Source organism: Anser cygnoides, chromosome 8 (genome assembly GCF_040182565.1).
Source record: "Anser cygnoides isolate HZ-2024a breed goose chromosome 8, Taihu_goose_T2T_genome, whole genome shotgun sequence".
Taxonomy (NCBI): domain Eukaryota; kingdom Metazoa; phylum Chordata; class Aves; order Anseriformes; family Anatidae; genus Anser; species Anser cygnoides.
The window spans coordinates 25,600,563-25,618,437 of NC_089880.1; the positions used below are offsets into that span (position 1 = coordinate 25,600,563).

At 42.6% G+C, this 17,875-nt stretch overlaps 1 protein-coding gene across 1 annotated transcript in view; it reads right to left on the minus strand.

The window, feature by feature from the left end:
• LOC106033024 (AGBL carboxypeptidase 4) overlaps nt 1-17,875 on the minus strand; it is a 924,726-nt gene that overhangs the window by 70,851 nt on the left and 836,000 nt on the right. The window contains exon 12 of the mRNA XM_048062129.2: nt 17,219-17,381. Within this exon, the coding sequence (XP_047918086.1) occupies nt 17,219-17,381 (163 nt within the window). The remainder of the gene's footprint in view (nt 1-17,218; nt 17,382-17,875) is intronic.

Sequence of the window (17,875 nt, forward strand, 5' to 3'; positions counted from 1 at the left end):
AGCCGGCCTTCCATGGCTCTGTTTGCCCTGCAGTGGTTTCTGAAGCGCGGAGGTGTTTGCAAACTCGCTCCTGCTGTCCCTGCGCCACAGCTCAGCTCTTCCAGAGAAACAGAGAGCTGATTAGGTCTCTGCAACACTCTCCCTCCTCAGCTCATTTTCTGTTGATGCGCCCAGTGTGATTTTCTAGCTCCTGACAGGGTTAATTGGCAGGCCCAGTAGGGGAAATAAAATGTTTCAGCTCTGTGGTTGCTTCTTTTGTCCTTGTTTGCTCACGAGGCTGTGGGAAGCACTAGCTCCCGAAGGGTTAAAGAGCAAGCACAGCAGGCAGCCAGCTGCTCCAGATCTCTGCAATTTATTCCTGGCCCCTATTCAGGCTGCTCAGGTGCACATTAAGGCCACTACAGGGCTGACACACGGCCCCTGCTCCTCGGCCTGTGGCTGCAGGCACAGAGGCCACAGGGCAGGGCCTGGGGCATGGCTGGACTGAGGTGTCAGGCACAGCCACAGCCACCAAAGGCCATTTTGGACCCAGCAGGAAGGAGTGTCTGTGGGCCTTGTGCTGTCCCTCAAGGGCTGGGCTTCCAAAAGAGACAGAAGCCCTCTCCCAGCTTCTCCTCTGAAAGCACTTTCATTCCTCTTCCATTTCTAAGTTTCCAGTGAAGATTTATTATCCTGAGCAATTACTCTGTCAGCCAAATGAGTGGGAAACAGGAATATCCTTTCTTCATTCCAGCCACTAGGCCTTTTGGCTCTCAGTGAAAGGAGCCAAGATGATTTTAGTCCCTTTTCCTTGTAGATATTATTTGCACTCTGACAACATGTGGGAAAACTCATCAAGAATTAGAACCCCAGAGCATGAAGCTGGATTATTATTCACCTATTTAAAACCTGTAAGGAATGGTCAGTTAAGACTCCAAGGCAAAGACTCCCTGTCAGCGCTGAAGGCCATCTCCTCCCTAGAGATCTTACAGTCAGAAGAGGCATAAGAAGTGACTGAAAACAGGCCAAGGGGGTTGTGAGGAGATAGAAATGGCAAAGCAGAAGATAGCTGTAGTTTCCATCCCACACTCAGAAAGCATGAATTTCACACAAGATGACCATTGACAAGGAGATGAAACGTGCATGGATACACACAGAGATTTTCCCCAGACCTATGAGTTCAAGGGTTATTTTTGCAGGTACATTTATTTTGGGAGGGGAGGTGTTTTTGTTTTTAATTTTCACTTCCTTGTAATAAGAATATTTCCTTGTCATGTGGGAATGCAGCTGCAGCAGTAACACTATGTTATGCCTGGATGACAAGAACAGAAAACCAAATATAAATGAAAAGAGAATACAACCATTCCAATTTTGGTGCCCACCTGAGAGAAATGCAAGCGACAAACAGATTGTACCAAAAAAAACATCCCTCACGTTGGATTTCTGACATTACTGGTTAGATTATTAAAATGGTAATCAGTAAAAAGGGCAATTTCAATCAATCAACTTCATCTCCTAAAGAGAAGCCACAGGAGGGAGAGTGAAGGAGTCAGGAGATCTGGTTGTGCAGATTTAGGCAAATCAGTTCTCTGTGTGCCTCTCCCTTCTCCTTTTATGTCACTAGACTGTGTCCTAGCCCTGTGTTATCATCTAGACAATGCCATTTCTCCATTTCTCCTGCGTTTTTATCCAAGAGAGGGCTGGGAGAGGAAAGGACAGGCAGAGCAAGGCACCGAATCTCCGAGCTCTTTACAGAGTCACAAATGGAATTCAGATCACCAAGTCTTAACATGCCTCATCATCAGTAAGTGACCATGAATCCCTCTGGCAAAATGTACCTTTCTTCCCTCCTTATGTTGGTCCAACAGAGAACGACAACCTGCTATTCTGTTAGCCCAAGCAGCAACATCCTGCGTGCTGAAGCCGAAGGCTCGGCCCTGCTGATGGACTGTGCGTGTCAGCACAGCAACACTTTTCCTCTCAGTTTGCTTTGACAAAATTCAGGAAATTGCACACAAATGCAATGTTAAAAAACCCGTTATGATCGCAAAGCTGAAAGCCTGCTAATCGGGAAATGTGGGGAAGAAGATTGCATAACTCGCCTGAGGCCAGGCAGTCAGTGACTGAGCTCATAGCTGAACGCAGGTATCCAGAAACCCAGAGCTACACCTCAATGCAGGTCAAACAGAAGGTCCCAAAATGCCCTTATCAAAATAGGACCGAAACATCCTACCAGGATCACTGCAAACACAGCTCACCAGTAAAAAGACTGTTTATGTTAGCAAGGTTTGAGGCTTGGTAGGCTCCCCTGAAAGTCTCCACCAGGCTGTACAGGACTGGTGAGACTGGGTTCCCAAACTGCCTGCACCGTAGGACACACATGAGAAATAAATAAAACACAGTAACTCTGTCCTTTTGGGTTCTTCTCTTTCTCTCCATATTATTGTGTCACTGTGCATGTCACCCTGTAATACCAGGTTATTTATCATCACTGAGTGCCTAGATTGGCCCTGCTAGAGAAAAATCAAAGAAAACAGCAGGGGCTGAGGTGTGATGAGAAGGAAACAAATTCTTCCCTCTGAGAAGCATACGTACTTCTCCTCAGCTACCCCATACACACCCACACGCAAGCACACATTTCCAGGCTGCTTCTTTCCCCCCACCAGCAGGCTGCTTTCAGCCTGCCGAGTCCCTGCGCTTCTTCCCCTTTCTCTGCTCAGATTCAGTGCTTCGTTTCTATGGATTTCTGTGTCAGCTCCCTCAAGGATACTCGCTAGAATGGACACATTTACGGGATGACTAACGTTCTGAAAGCAGGTGGTGCTATTATAGTCATACAAAAGCCACCTATTTTTGCTGCCTTGTGCTGTCATCCTGTTAGGCTATACTTTGCTTTGCCTCGTTATCGTACCAACTTCTCAGCACCATTACTCTGGGCTGCTCCAGTTCCAGGGCCATCTGCAGAGGACTGATAGAGGGGCATCTTTATTCCCTGCAGTGGTTGTTCGGAGCTCCCCCTGACAAAGGGAGGTCTGAGAGCTTTTCTCTGTCGTAATTCATTTGCTTCATGAATCTTAAGAACATACTTAAAGAAAAAAGTTCTGGTATATATGAGTATTTAATGCACATTCACTTTAGTAAATTCACACATTTTCACAATTGTGAAATTCACTTCGGTGAATTCACATTCATACAAGTTCACTTTATCCTTCTATCGTACTAGGATAATCACTTTGGAAGTAATAAGGTAAAATGTTGAGTACTACCTATTATTTTCAATGATGCCTGTTCACATTAACTACTTAAGCATTTCAACTTGTATTGGCTTGGAAACTCTTAGCTTGTTTTATCTCAGTTCTTGGTACATGCTCTTATCTCCCTACACTATTGGGTTTGGTGTTGTAATACTGGGAGGGTCTAAACAAGAGCAGGATTTCTTTGTGTTAGGTGTTATACTTAGCCACAGACTATTTCTGTCTAAATATCATTTAAGTAGCCAGGACTGAAAATGCAGGATGAAATACGGGCATGAAGTTTAAGTAAAAATCACATGATTAGAAGCCGCGTTTCCTGAACTTCAGTCCTGAGACCTCATTTAAATATCTAACAGAGAAGTGACCATGAAGAAGCCATGCCAACACATGGCAGTTTTAAATTGCACGTAACATGTAATAGAGCAGGGATCACTGCAGGAAGAGCCTCGAGCAGACCAAAACCAGACTCTCCTGTCCTTTTCACCTTGAACGGAGAAGCTGGATTTTTGCTTCTAGCTCGGCACATTGCAAAACCTGGCAAACCTGGTTCCAGCTCCTTTTACTCATAAACCCAGACGAGGGCAGTACAAGTCGTATGTGTGCTTCCTAAACTGGTTTATCCCAATCCAGCTCGCGTGTGAAGGATTTGCATTCAGAGAGCCTACAATAAGTACAGAATTATTAATACAGCATTGTACTCAATAGCTGAGACACTGCTTGTTACCAGGGGAAAAAACACTACCCTTCTGCTGTAAAGGATCTAAATGGGAATCAGGCTCAGTCTCATCTCATAGCGTAAATGCCCTGACCTGCTGTTCCCTACTTTGTAACACAAATTCAGCTATAATCAATTATAGCTTGAAATGCTCCTTAAATACAGAGAAAAATCCAAAGCACATGCAAAGGCCTCTGATGGTAACTGATGCGATAAAGCAGTGCAGGAAACTCCTTTTTCTTATTAAAGGCTGATTTTAAATCCCTCTGCAGACAGATGCAGTTGCTGTGCTGTGTACTGCTAACCTTGAATTCACTTTAACAAGTTTTATCAAAACTTTCCCTTCCCATCTGAGTGCGTAGCATGGGAACTTCTCTGATAGTGGCTGCACATTCTCCTCTCCCCGCATTTCATCGTCAAACATTCCCTCCTAATCAATACAGGTCAAATCTAGATCCCAGAGAGCTCCACAGTAAAAACTATTGACATCAACAGGTCAAGAATAGCCAAGAGATGATTTATACAGCAGAGAGCAGAAAACACAAGCAGGCAAAGGATACCAAATTCTAAGCTGGTGTAAATCAACACAGCTCCTGATTTACATCAGCTAAAGATAAGGCAGGAAAAAAAAAAGGAGGATTTTTTTTTTTTTAAATGACCTCAGATGCAAACAAGCTCACATCATAGCACTGTCTTACAGAGATGCTTTGACACAGCCAGGCTGGTACGACAGGGAGGCTCCTTCACTGACCGCTATTGCCTGCCGAGGCAGCCCAGGACATAGAGCAGAAGCAAGAAAGCAAAAACCTGCTTTGTTCTTGATTTCAGCAACCATCAGAAAAAAACATCCACCTCTCTTCAATCGCCTGCCATTGAGAAATGAAACGTTTCATGCCAGAAGAGGGCACTTTAACTACAGGCAAGCGTGAGCTGTGCCGCTTGGTGCTGACCCAGGCAGCCAGGCAAGGTGGGGAGGGGGAAACCACTTCATTATGCCCAACCTGGCTGCACTGGGAGGAGCAGAGGGGCACCAGGCTGCTGGGCCTCCAATCACCTCCTCAGAGCAGACGCTGAGTGCTCATCCTCACTGGGTTTGCTTCCCTGACCTTGCTTAACATCCCCCATGGAAATTAATTGCCCCACCAACAGTGCAAATACCGACGCCCTGTCCTTACTCCTGGTCCCCCCAAAACACAAGGATTAGCTGAGACTTTCCTTTGCTCAGCTGCCTAGTTTTAGAAAACTTGTCCAAGTTTAATACCTCTGAGCACTCCATCTGTCTATGCCAATTTTGGTTGGAACCAAAAAATGGGCTCAGAAGTTTTGGGGTGAATGGTGAACGTATATGAAACACACATGCCAACTGCCCAGCAGAAGTGCCCTAAAGATAAATACTGCCCCCTTTTTCCGGTTGTATCAGCCGGTTCAATAAAAGATTGGTCTCCCTACAAACCTTACTTGTTGCAGTGCATACATGGGTCCCATCCATCCAGGCACAGCATGATCAGCCATGTCTCATCTCCTTAGAAAAATCTTCCCAACAACACAAATTCCAGATGTTATGCAAAAAAATGAATTATAGGCAAGAAAAATGAGAAGAGATGGAGAAAACCAAATTGAATGATACAGCAAGTATGAGAAGTTAGGTCTGGCTTTGAGACTTTTGTTTCTTTTCTGTGGTGTTCCCAGTGATGAATCTCAAGCCATTTTCTTGTTTGAGATAACGCTAGCACAGAGTAATAGCTAATGTATCTGAATCAGTCCATAAAGTCCCACTTCATCTATCTATATGATCTAATTCTCAGTGGCTCCCCCAGAGTGGCTAGCCCTCTGTTTGCCTCTCCGAAGTTTCCAGACACATAAATAAACCAAGCACGGACAAATTGGGTCTGAAGGTCTGTTTCTCAGATAAATCTGGCAGCTGCCTCAGTTTATTGGCAGTTCATTTATCATCTCAAGAAAAATATTGATGGTTCTGGAGACATAGGCCCTTTCTGCATCCTGGTTGAAGGAAAGCTGTCCTTCCAGGCAGGCTTTGGAAAGAAAGTCAATGCAACAAATTCTACTTGGCAGACATGTGAGGGATGCAGTGCAAACAGGAATCATTAAGTGGGGAAGAAAGGACACTAGGATGATAACTCTATTGGCCCAGGAAGGGCCCAACCTTAAATCCTTATGGTATCAAATCCTTAAATCGTAAAAAAGCAAGAATGTGAGGATGTGAGACTGTTAACAGACACAGTCATGGTGTTCTTTGAGGTATTACTGCTACTACACACTACAAGATAAGGAGTTTGAAGCTATATTCTGTCTACAGAGTTGGCCACTTACCAGACCTTGAAAAAATCCACAAGAACTCAAAGATAAAAAGGCTTGAAAACATGAATAATGGGACCAAAGTACTATAGACTCTCTCCCCCCTTGGGCTGGCAAAACCATGCGGTCCTGGCTCTAGCACGTAGCTGCGTTAGCAATCCAGCTGCCCCTCCTTTAGAAAGCACTAAGGATGACAACTGAATCCTCCTAGCCATTCCCATCCCCTACCTTGGTTAGGCCTACTATATTCCGCTTGAGTAGCCTGTTTAAGGATTTATGGAAAAGAAGTTTGAGATTGGTCATGTACTGAGATGGTGGAAAGAAATCTCACTTTGCACATGTTCTCCAACACTGCTCCAGCCAAATGTCTGCAGAAACCAGACCAGCGTAAGCTTTTGGTACATGTGATGCTCTGCTACACAAGGGATCTCAAGTAGCTAGCCTACACACTGGATTTCTGAGGGACTGGGAGTTGAAGAAAGGATTAATGGGTTATTACCTGTCATTTAGTCTTCTGTGGCACCAGATGACAACTGCTGGTTTAATAAAGGTTGCTTAGTTTTAAAGAAAGAAGTAAGTAGCCTGACAGAACCATACATGCAACCCGACTGTGGGAGTTTGTAATCCAGGAGTCTGTTTGCCAAAAAAGAGTGATGCACACCAATCATAATGACAGCAAGCAAGGTATTTGGGATGTTGCTTTAATACAGCAATTTTCACAAGCCATGCAGCAGCAGTTGATTCCTAGGCTCTCCTCACCAGATGACCAAAACTCCAGCCTATGCTGAACAGAAATTCAGTTACCTTAACAGGCTTTGAATCCCTCATAAGTTTTAGGAAATGGAAAAGTACAGCAGAACACACACACATTGTTAAGCGCGTGAGGAACTGGACACATGATGATTACAGCGTGTACTCTGAAGCTGAAAGCTGTATCTCTCATTTTGGTGCTTATACCTGCTTGTGTGACCAGGGCAGGATTTATCCTGAGCAAAAGCAGTAACCATAGTGCGCAGCAAGTACATACACTGCCGTTAGAGTCATTGGAGTTGATTCTCGATTGCTTAGCAACTCACAGAGTTGTGTATATCTGGAAGGAAAGTGTAGATGATATACCAACTCCAGAAATGATTCTGATCTGGTAATATTTTCCCACTCCTGGTGTACAAGATAAATACTCAGAGAATAACTACGTAGGCTAGGAGACTTCAAACTTGAAAAAAAGAGGACTGATATGAGCACCGTGGGGAAAGCAGGTGGGGATCAATGCCACTTCCAGCGTAAAAATTAGGAATCGCAAAATAAAGCACGCAGGTGGTAGGTTTAAAACAAACAAGACATTGCTAAGCCGTGGAAATCCCTGGCAAGGAGTGCTGCGTATACTAAAAATTCATACAGGTTCATGGGAGACAAATCCATTGAGTGTTACCACAGACATAATCAACATCTATAGCTGTGGGATCCCAAACCACTAATTGCTTGAAGCTGGGAGAATATTCAGAGGAAGTATTATTATTTGCTTATTCTATTATTATATCCTTCACAGGCATTTTCTTTTGGGCTCTATCAGAGATGAGACACTGCGGAGGACTGATTTTGATCTGAGCTGATTTGGCTGTTCCATTAAGAGTTCAGACATGGGAGAATCAGACTCATCCCGCTCTTACAGAAACACAAAGGTGACCTTTCTGAACACTAGATCAAAGCTGCAGATTATCTTTACTTTCTGACTGAAACATGTTCAGACTTTGCTGCTGTGAGCCCTGGACAAAGTGTCACTTCTAGGTTACAAGAAAAGGTATTGGCTTGGGGTGAGCAGGTAGTGGCCTTGCCTTGAATGTGTATTCATTTCACCCATGGACTGTACCTGCCACGTTTTTCACCCCTTTCAACAGTGGCTTGATGGAGAAGATGCAATCTGCTTTTTCAGGATGCCATGAGATATCCTTTGTTAAGATTTTCGGAGATGTTAGCAATAAAATCTTGTAGAGAAAAGGAAAGTGAAGTATGGCCTCTACTCATTAATGACAGGCCCAGGAGGGTGATGAGATGTGGGATCTGTTTCCTGTGACTTCCATGCCTACTATCCTCTGGTTTCTAACAATAGAGATGCAGCTGTCCCTACTAGAAAGATTAATTTTGGTCTCTGTACTCATTCAGCCAGCTATTTTTCATGAAACTTGTAGGAATGTAATATCTCTGAGACCTTCATCACTGTCAAATTTGGTTGCAATTGGTCAAGCAGCTGAGACAGACAGATACACATATAGCAAGACACTAATTTCTTTGCTGAGTTTCCTAAAAAAATGTCTCTGAAGCCCTTTTGGGATATTGGTTTGAGAAACTAAAGACATTGTAGTAAAAAATAGCTTCTGCTCCTTCCCTAGAATTCCCTTTAATCACCAAAAAGACCTGCTGAGCCTTTAGGTGGCAAAATATAAAAGAAGGAATAGTTTAGCTGAAAGAAAGCACAGTGGGCAAAAAGCAGAAATTGGGCGTGTCTGAACAATGAAACACCATCTGCAAAAAATCCGATGAGGTGACAAAAAGTCATGGAGGACACTGATGCGAGGGGTAGGGATAATGACCTAAGCCCACAAACAAGATGGTGAGGATACAGACACAAGATGGCCAGGCACAGAGGAGAAGACCCAGCCAGAAGTGAAGAGACAGAAGAAGGGAAATATGACAAACACGGAGACACACAAACACCACTACAGGCTAGCAGAAAAGCAGGCAGAGACCTATCAAAGAGACACTGACTGCAATTTTTCTGTTTATTGCTTTTTGAAAAGCGCTTCATTCTGAATAGCTTTTTTCTCTTTGTTCCCATTGACATTTGGGAAAGCTCCAAAGCACATCACTGGCTAAAGCCCTCTCCTAACCTAAATCTTCAACCCACAGATGTTACTCTTTAGTCATATTAACCACCCCCCTCAGACATTTCCAACAAATTGTTAATATCTTTTAAGCCCTGCTCTCCGTTGCCTTTCAGATTAGCCTTGCCCTTTCCTTTGCACTTAAGTTTAGCAAGTGTTACTAATAGGAATTTAACATTTACCAAAGAATTATTTTAACTACGGGTCTAATAGCATTTGTATGGTGTTCTGAGCACCCAAGAGCCTTGCTATCAGTTCCATATGCTTAGTTTTGTCTAAGTTGCTTATAAGACAAAGAAAAAAATACAAGTTTACGGAAAAGCCAGTTCAGAAGAGAAGTGCTCAAGACCTTGAGAGCCAGGTGCAAGAGGGACAGCAGTGCACGGAGGGAGCTTTCCCCCTTGTATATTTTAACCACAACTCTGCAGTCAGTCATGTAAATCAACTTCACCTTCCAGCCATTCAGTGAAAGCATCAATTGTGCTTGGTCAAAGTTATTTTCTCCTGTGTGTAAAAGAAATACTAACGGAAAACTGTAACAATGTTTATTATTAACAGGCAAATGATTTTTTATACCACCAACAAGAACATTTTGAATTATAGAGGTTTGTGTTTACAGTCCACTGACTAAGCTGGCCTTACAGCAACCACAAGCCATTGATAGCTTGAATGGAAAGCAGTGATGGGGATTTCGATCAGTAAAGCCTTAGTGACAGTCTAGCACCAGTTAACATACAGTCTCTGAACAGAAATCCCAAAGGCTGAATTGGATATAAGATCATTTTTGGAGCTGGGCTTCTTCATCTTGGCTGGCTTATAGGTATCAGTCTTCTCTTGTCGCCGGATATTGCCCTACCTAGGCCAAGGAGCACATTCTCCACCAGCACTGAATCGAAGACAGCTGGCAGAAAGCAGGGATGGTATTTGCACATGTGCCTCTGTAAGATGTTTATGCTCCGACTGTCCACAAGGTCCCTACTCCCAAATAGGGTTGTAAATATTGACAGCTCTCAAGTCACCCTGTGCAAATTCCCTAGCCCAGGCTCACAGATACCGAAATCTTCCTGCACTTGTTCTTCAAAGAAGCTAAGCTCCTGTATTTAAGTCTAAAACTGACTTGAGAGTATTTCTAAGCTTCTACTCCACTTCTGTATGCACCTGCTTACGTTCTGGTCCCACACCAACCATCTCTTCTCTTCCCTGCACCTTAGCATCCTTGGGAAAGAAACCTGAGTACACAAGAGGAAGGAAAGTAATCTGCACCCTTATGGGTTCCTCCTTCACGACACACAGCCGCTGGAGACACCACAGCTCCGGAGCAAACCTCAGTGCCCACCTGCTGCTCAGCCTGACTTGTGCCTGATAGGACAGGTGGGCTCACAGCACATCTGATGCTTCATCCAGACTAGGTCCTCAGTTTGCACACTCCCTTTCACTTGGATATAAAACAAGCCTGTGAGTCTGACCTGCTCGACCTCCTTCCCCACAGAAAACCATGTGAACGCTCACAGAACAGGAGGTGTGCAAAGCACCTGGGCACGCAGAGAAATGACCCAGTTACTCAAGACCACTCTGAATGCAGCAGTTAACTGAAAGACCATTTCCCCACTCACGTGCATGGTGTTTGATACCTGGCTCCCAGCCAAAAGGTAATGGGAATCATATAGTTAAATCCCCAGGAAATGCTTTGAAGATACCTTCCAAGAGTGATATGCATTTCAGAAATAAATAAATAAACCCTTTCTTTAAAAGAAAAAAACCTCACCTTTATAATAGCACTTTGCACTTTTATAGCATCTTTCATCTGAGGCTATCAAAGCACTTTGGGATGCACGCGCTAAGAAATCCATTACAAAAATTATAGATATTCCTAACTTGACTCTAGTCACTTGCCTTAATTTCCATTTCTTTACTGATACTCCCAGACAGCGTCTGCACAGATTGATGCAGTCAATGCTACAGGCGACTAGATAAACAAATCTACATACAAATACACACTCCCTCCCCCCAGCTCTCTCTCTTACAGCAAAATTAAGTATATCTCTACAGCACTGTCCAGTGTATTGAACTCTGTGGGGGAACAAGGTATGTATATGGGAACACCATACACTGCTTTTCACTTTCATTCCACTGCGCTTCATTAAACAGACTTTTGCTGTTTCTTAATTTTCTTTGAGCAGGTCTTCCTGTATATATCTGATACGAACAAACAGATTCTTTCTGGGTACGAGCCAACAGCTGCAACCCTGAAAAATATCAGCTTCTTATATCATTAACTGAGTTTCCATGGTGCCCTGGGGCAGAGATATTGATGCTTGACAGCATTATCACTATAAAGTAACTTTACAACTCTATAATTTAACTCTATGCTTCCAGTAATATTAAGAGCATTTGAAATTGTGGCTGTAAACCTTGACACTCTTTCACACAGACTGGGAATTTGAAAGAGGATTTTGTTTTCTTTCCTCAAAGACAGCCCAAAACATGGTATTGAGAAAGAACCAAAGAGTGGAGAGATGATGTGCAAAGAGGTCACTCTTAGGGAAATCTCTGCAGGATCAGGATTAATGCCACTTTTTGCAGCACACAGAAAGGAGCCTGTTTCTAGGAGCTTAACAGAAGAAGGATGAAGAAGTAGACCTCTGGAGGTCTTTTGCAGAGTATATGCCTGACTGACTTGGAAATCATCTTGGCAACAAGCTCTAACTCAAGTTCAAACATAAAGCACACTGGGTAACCTCTGCAGAGCTCCCTCAGCTTTATGAGCACAGCCTTTCATACCTCATTGGCTTTTGCTAGTAATGTTGCCTTTATTGGGTGGGAGCAAACCTGCAAGGGCTATAATCTGGCTTGTGAGGATCTTTTCTTAAGGATACCGCTAACACAGCTAGGAGGATCAGGGCAGGCAGTTTCTAAAAACAGAAATGTAAAAAAGCCCCAAATAGCCAAATACATTGCCCTGGAGGACTGGCAGATCCGTGAAGCTCTAAAAGTTATAGATGCTTTTACTATAATTGCAGTTTGCATACAGATTTCTTTTCCCCAGGACAAGCATCTACTGAGATCCAAGTACTCAAAGAGGAGTCTGGATATAAGCAAACGACTGCTTCCTCCAGTGGATTTAAGTTCTCGAATCCCCTGTGGTCAAGCAGCAGGCTTAAAAGTTAAGAATAAGAATAAACCTGGTGGTCCCAACTGTGCCAACAGTCCAAGATTCAAGTACCTGCTAGGCACCTGAAGACACTCCAGTCAGTCTGAGCTTTCAATCTGCATGTACCAGTGTGTACACAAGCTGCAGCCACATAAAGATATCTTTTATGTCCATAAACACGACAGAGTTTAGCAGTGCAACCATGCCTTGTTTAATGGATGCAAAGCTTCCAGTTCAACACATAGAGTGAAATGGAAAATACCGAATCATATCTCTGCAAGTTGGTTCAGCTGTAGTGTTAAAGTATCAAGCTCATTTCTAAGCTGTTTGTGATGTAAAAAGACTTACCTAGGGATAATAGTAGGAATGTCTCTTACTTCTGTGTTCTTCACCCATTACTTCCAAAGTGTGTTTTTTTTTTTTTTTCCAAAAGAAGTATCATTAAATTCATTCTATATATTGAGGGCTTTGAATCAAAGAAGTAAATTGATGCACTTAGCCATACAAAGGAGAATCATTCCATCAGACACCCCATCTTCTGCTCCACTCAGAAGTGATTTCAACAAGTAAATCCATATACGCAGATGATTAAAGGCCTGCCTTTGGGTGGGGGCCTCCCCCACCTGGGAGAAACCATTAAGATTAAAACACACACCACAGCTGAGGACACGCTGCTAGTTCTGTTGCCCACCTATATTGATGATTATTCTCCCTACAGCTACAATCATACCAATTCTTGCCTTGTCTCCATCATTTCTATCATCCACCTCGTGGCAAGGCTTTGGAGGAGTGAAACCCTTTATGCTCTCTTATGGGCTGCCTGCTGTGCAGCAGGGATCCCGTTCAAACACTCTAAAAAATGAAACCAATAGATTTGAAAACTGTTGATGTGAGGTTCCTTTACTGGCCACTCTCAGGTCAGGCTGTGATGGCTGCTGCTCAGTGGCTACAGTGAAAAGCAATTTTGGGTGTGCTATCAGAGCAGCACCAAGTCCTGCAGCTGGGGTTTCATCCTTCCTCCCCCTCTTTTATCCTTTGCTCCTTGCCCAGCTCTGAGGCTGGTGTGTATCCAGACAGCTCAGCAGCTGAGCTGCTGGTGGTGAGCGCTATGGACAGTTTACATGCTTGGTGTCATAAGCCCAGTCAGTGCCTAGTAAAACACGGTATTTAATGGAAGCGTATCAGCTCATTTTAAAGCTTCGTTACCCGATGCTGAGCAAACTGTTGCTATGCCGCCTTTTAATCAGTTGCTATCAAACGTGTGCATGTGTGAGAAGGGTTTTAAACATTTCTCTGTCCACTTACTTCCGACAAGCCTACAATCCTTTTATTATGCCTTTGAAACAGAGTCCATTCACTGTTATCTACAGCACATGTTATCGTAGGGTATTCTGCAGAGCCAGGCTTGTAGAATGTATCCCTAATGTTTCTTGTAAAGCAGGTACGTATCAGTTAGACACAGACCTACCAGGCACACACGTACCTCTTAAAGAACGTCTAACAGGACATTCAGGAAGTTACACCTGATGCAGTGTTTCTATCCTGCAAAGCACAAGAGGCACTCCAGTAATAACCATCACCTGTATAATGCTAATAAAGGCCTGAGACATTCATACAACCATGTTAGCTCTCTTTTTGGAAGAGAACAGAAATCCAGCACTCCACAGGATGCTGGGATCCCAAAACATACACTCTCTGCACAGAGTGATGGAAATTCCTTCACTCCCAGATTTCATTTAAAGTAAATTCTGCGCATTTTTGTTGTTGTTTGTTTGTTTTAATAGAACAATCTAGATGTAATCCTCTGAATGCTCAATCTTTGAAGTATTAATTTTGGAGAATACATTCAGTCATACTGTCTGGAGAAACTGGGAAAAGATTTTCACTTTTAATGATACCTTCCCTTACTATTTTTAATTTTCTTACTTTTCTCATTGAAAAAATGTTACTGCCCACACTGACAATGTCAGAATTTAAGTAACACTATTATGCTAAAAGTTCATCTCCCATTTTCACGTATGTAAGGTATCCATTTATCTCAACAACTGCTAAGTATGTTTCAGTCATGCGAGTCAGAACAAAATGCATAATCTTATGCAGTGTAGAAATATACCTAATACAGTCTCACATAAAGGTTTCTACAGACTGTGGTGTTAGCACCTAAACTCTAAGGAACATGAAGAGAGTAAAAAAAGAAATTCATACCCTTGTACAATGGCACGAAAGGGGGTGGTACTGTGATCTTATTTGCCATGAATGCTGTAAATGAAAGAGGCTGACAGGTAGAATTGCATGCCACCAGTGCAAACAGAAGACTATTCACAGTTTGTTCAGTTTTCTCACCTGTCAGATGGGTTTTCTACAAGGCAACTCTAGAAAAATGTTAGGCTAAATAAATATTTTTGTGGAATCTGGAGATTATCAATTGTTTTGATCTCTACATGAGCTAGTATAGCTCGTTTCTGAATATGGGGTATGGTGTCCTCTGTAGGCTCTGCTCAAGACTGTGGGTTGCATAAATTCTGTCAGTTCCCTAAATTGGAAGCTGAGTCTCAGTTTATACTTCTTCATCTAACACTATATGCTTTGAACAGTTCCAGCCACTCTGATCCAGTTTCTATTCAAAAACAAAACAAAACAATAAAACAACTCCATAACCTAACAGCATCACCGTGGGATGTTCATCCTAAGAAATTAATAATAATAATAATAAAAGTCCTAAGAAATAAGGCTTTGAAGGCAGATTTCCTGCAAACTTCCCCTATCAGTTCACGGTATTTGGGCTCACTGTATTTTCTTCATTTATTTGCTTGACTTGCTTTCTGCATGTAGCTAGATAGTTAATAGAAACACGCCTGTCCTTGGAGGCCAATGTGAGCTGACTGGCTGTGTCTTTGGTTCAGGTCCATTAAAAAATCTGAGCAGTAATTAATCACTGACTTGCAAATAGCTTGGAAGAACCGTTCACACTAAATGGGAACATTCTGCAGTTGTTTTACTTTTGGTCGCAGGCACTTCTGTGAGATGAAACTTCTCCCTTGCCAGGATACAGTGTGCATAAATCCAGCCGCTCCTGTGTTAGAGCGGACCAGCCCAGAGACTGCCTCAAGCAGCTCCATTTCTTTCTCTAACTAGGAAACTGCACACATGAGGAAGAGCTGTCATAAGCAACCCTCCTGAATCCTTTTGAAAAGGAAATAATAAAACCTACCCAAGGCAAAATGCCAGCAGTGCATACTGCATGGGCAGTCTTCCTTGCTTGCTCTCTGCCAGTCTGGTCAAAACCAGCCTCTTCTCCTTTTTCACTCAGCTGGGTAAATCTGGGACTGTGGAAATCAAGTCAATACCTGAGTTTGCCACACCTCACCAACAAGGTCATCTGTGATCTGAAGCCTGCTTGCCACTGACGGGCACAATGAGCGAGCTGTCTGAAGAAGACAAACCAAGCAAATGGATAGAGACACTAGACCCCACACCCAAAACATCTGTAATGTGAAGCACAATAAAAAAAACCTTTATGGAAAAAGAAACTAAGCCAGCATGACCTACAAGTCATCAAGAAAAATGTATTCAAGGGACTCATGATCTCATTTGTGTAGGGACTCTTCCCACTCCTCACTGCTAAAACTGCTCTTGATAAATAAAGATGATAAATAAGCAGTTGTCAGTACAATGAGTACTAAGTGAGGAGGAAAATTAAAAGTGAAACTAAGGCACATGCTCTTAAAAGACCAAAATACCAACATAAGAAAATAAATACCTAAACCTAACCTAACAACATGAAAATTTTGTTCTCAGTGACCAGATGCAGTACGTATGTGTGTGGTGCAAAAAGTTATTTCCTTGGAGATAGTTAACCTTACTGGGCAAAAAGGAGCTTGTATTTCAAATTTTGCTTTCAGAGAAACTAAACCAAAAACAAAACAAAACAAAACAAAACAACACCCAAATGATTAAGAATTATTTTCCTTGCTCCCCGGTTCTCACTCTTACTCCCCCACCATGTGCATACATACACAGATAGCGAAGAATTATGTGTCATATGAAAATTTTCCCCTCGCTACCCTAAAGCTGTAAACCTTCCCCTACTTCCAAAATGCAGTGGAGAGGTAAATAGGCAATCACAGCTAATCTTCCTCCCTCTGCAATATTTCTAAACCTGTGGAAACTTCAAAGCTACCAAGATAGAATGACAAAATGAAACAACACACCCAAGCTTGAAGTATGGGCACAGGTTGTTTGATTGAGTACAATGACAAAAAAGAAAAGAAAAACATAAAAACAGATCATTAGACCAGAATTCTACAAATTGTTGATACACTGAGATAGCCAGATAGATACATGTTTTTTGAGCAATGAGACATTGCATGTACACGAGTCCTCAAAAATGCGGACAACTCTGTCAGTTTTATTTGTAGAGCTTGCTTTCAATTTCTTTGTCAACCAGTATTAAAGATCTGGCCCTGAGGCAGCTGCAGAACCTAATGGACCCTTTAGAGCCTTTTGGCTGCAGTTCAAAGGCAGAGAAGATATTTTAACTCAGCACCAAAGATGCACTTTCAACTTGCTATTAAAACAATGACACAAACGCAGGTATAATGAGAGAATAAGGAGAGAAATGAAGAAAGAAATGGAAGACTGTGGAAGGGAATGGATCGGAGGCTCTCCAGGACTAGTTTCTATAATAAGTGTGTGAGACAATCTCCTACAAGAGGGAAATAGCTTATTTGATCTAATATGCCTTTCTCTTCTTGAATTTCCACAGTATGGAGAATCAATATGAGGGAAATTAAAGCATCAGGAGCAGACTCACATTTCTACTTGTGTGTTCCTATCTCAGCAAACTCTTATTGAGATAGAAGTATTTACCTTAAGTGCTCAGTTCACGTGCGCTGCAAGAGGAGGCAGGATTTCAAAAGGATACATGCTTCTTCTGTGTACGGGACAGCAGTAGTAGTTCCACCCACGATGTAGCTGTAGAATGAGACTTCCAGTGTGTAGCAGTAGGATGTATCATTTAACAGCCCACCAAGAAAACGCCTGCCTGTCCCTGCTTTCACAGCATCTCGGTTGAAGGATGTACTGGACTGCAGGGGAAAGAACACAAAGACATGAAGAGTTCACAAGTGGAACAAGGGAAGGGTTGGGAAGGAGTCTGTTAAAATAGAAAACAGAGAAATTCGCTTTGCCAAATCCCAATTACGTTATTTGAGACTGTGATATTTTTCAATGGTGGCCTGGAGAGACCATTAATGGAAATACAATTCTGGCGCGTAGGCTATAAATAACGCCTTGCAAACTTTCACAAAATTAATCTCAGTTCACAAGTCACATTAGCTTTTCTCCTTCCCTTTTGGATAATACTTAAAGAAAGCCTGTTGTATGCACGAGCCAAAAGGGAACTCTCCAGACCCTCCATCTCAGAAGTTATAATGGATCATTATTTGGATATTTAGTTCCTTCTCTCTGCTGCACACATATATATATATATATACACACACACCATAAGCCATATATACTATAAGCACTCCCCCCAAATCCTTATCCTGGACTCTTTAAGCAGAGTAGAAATACTATAGTA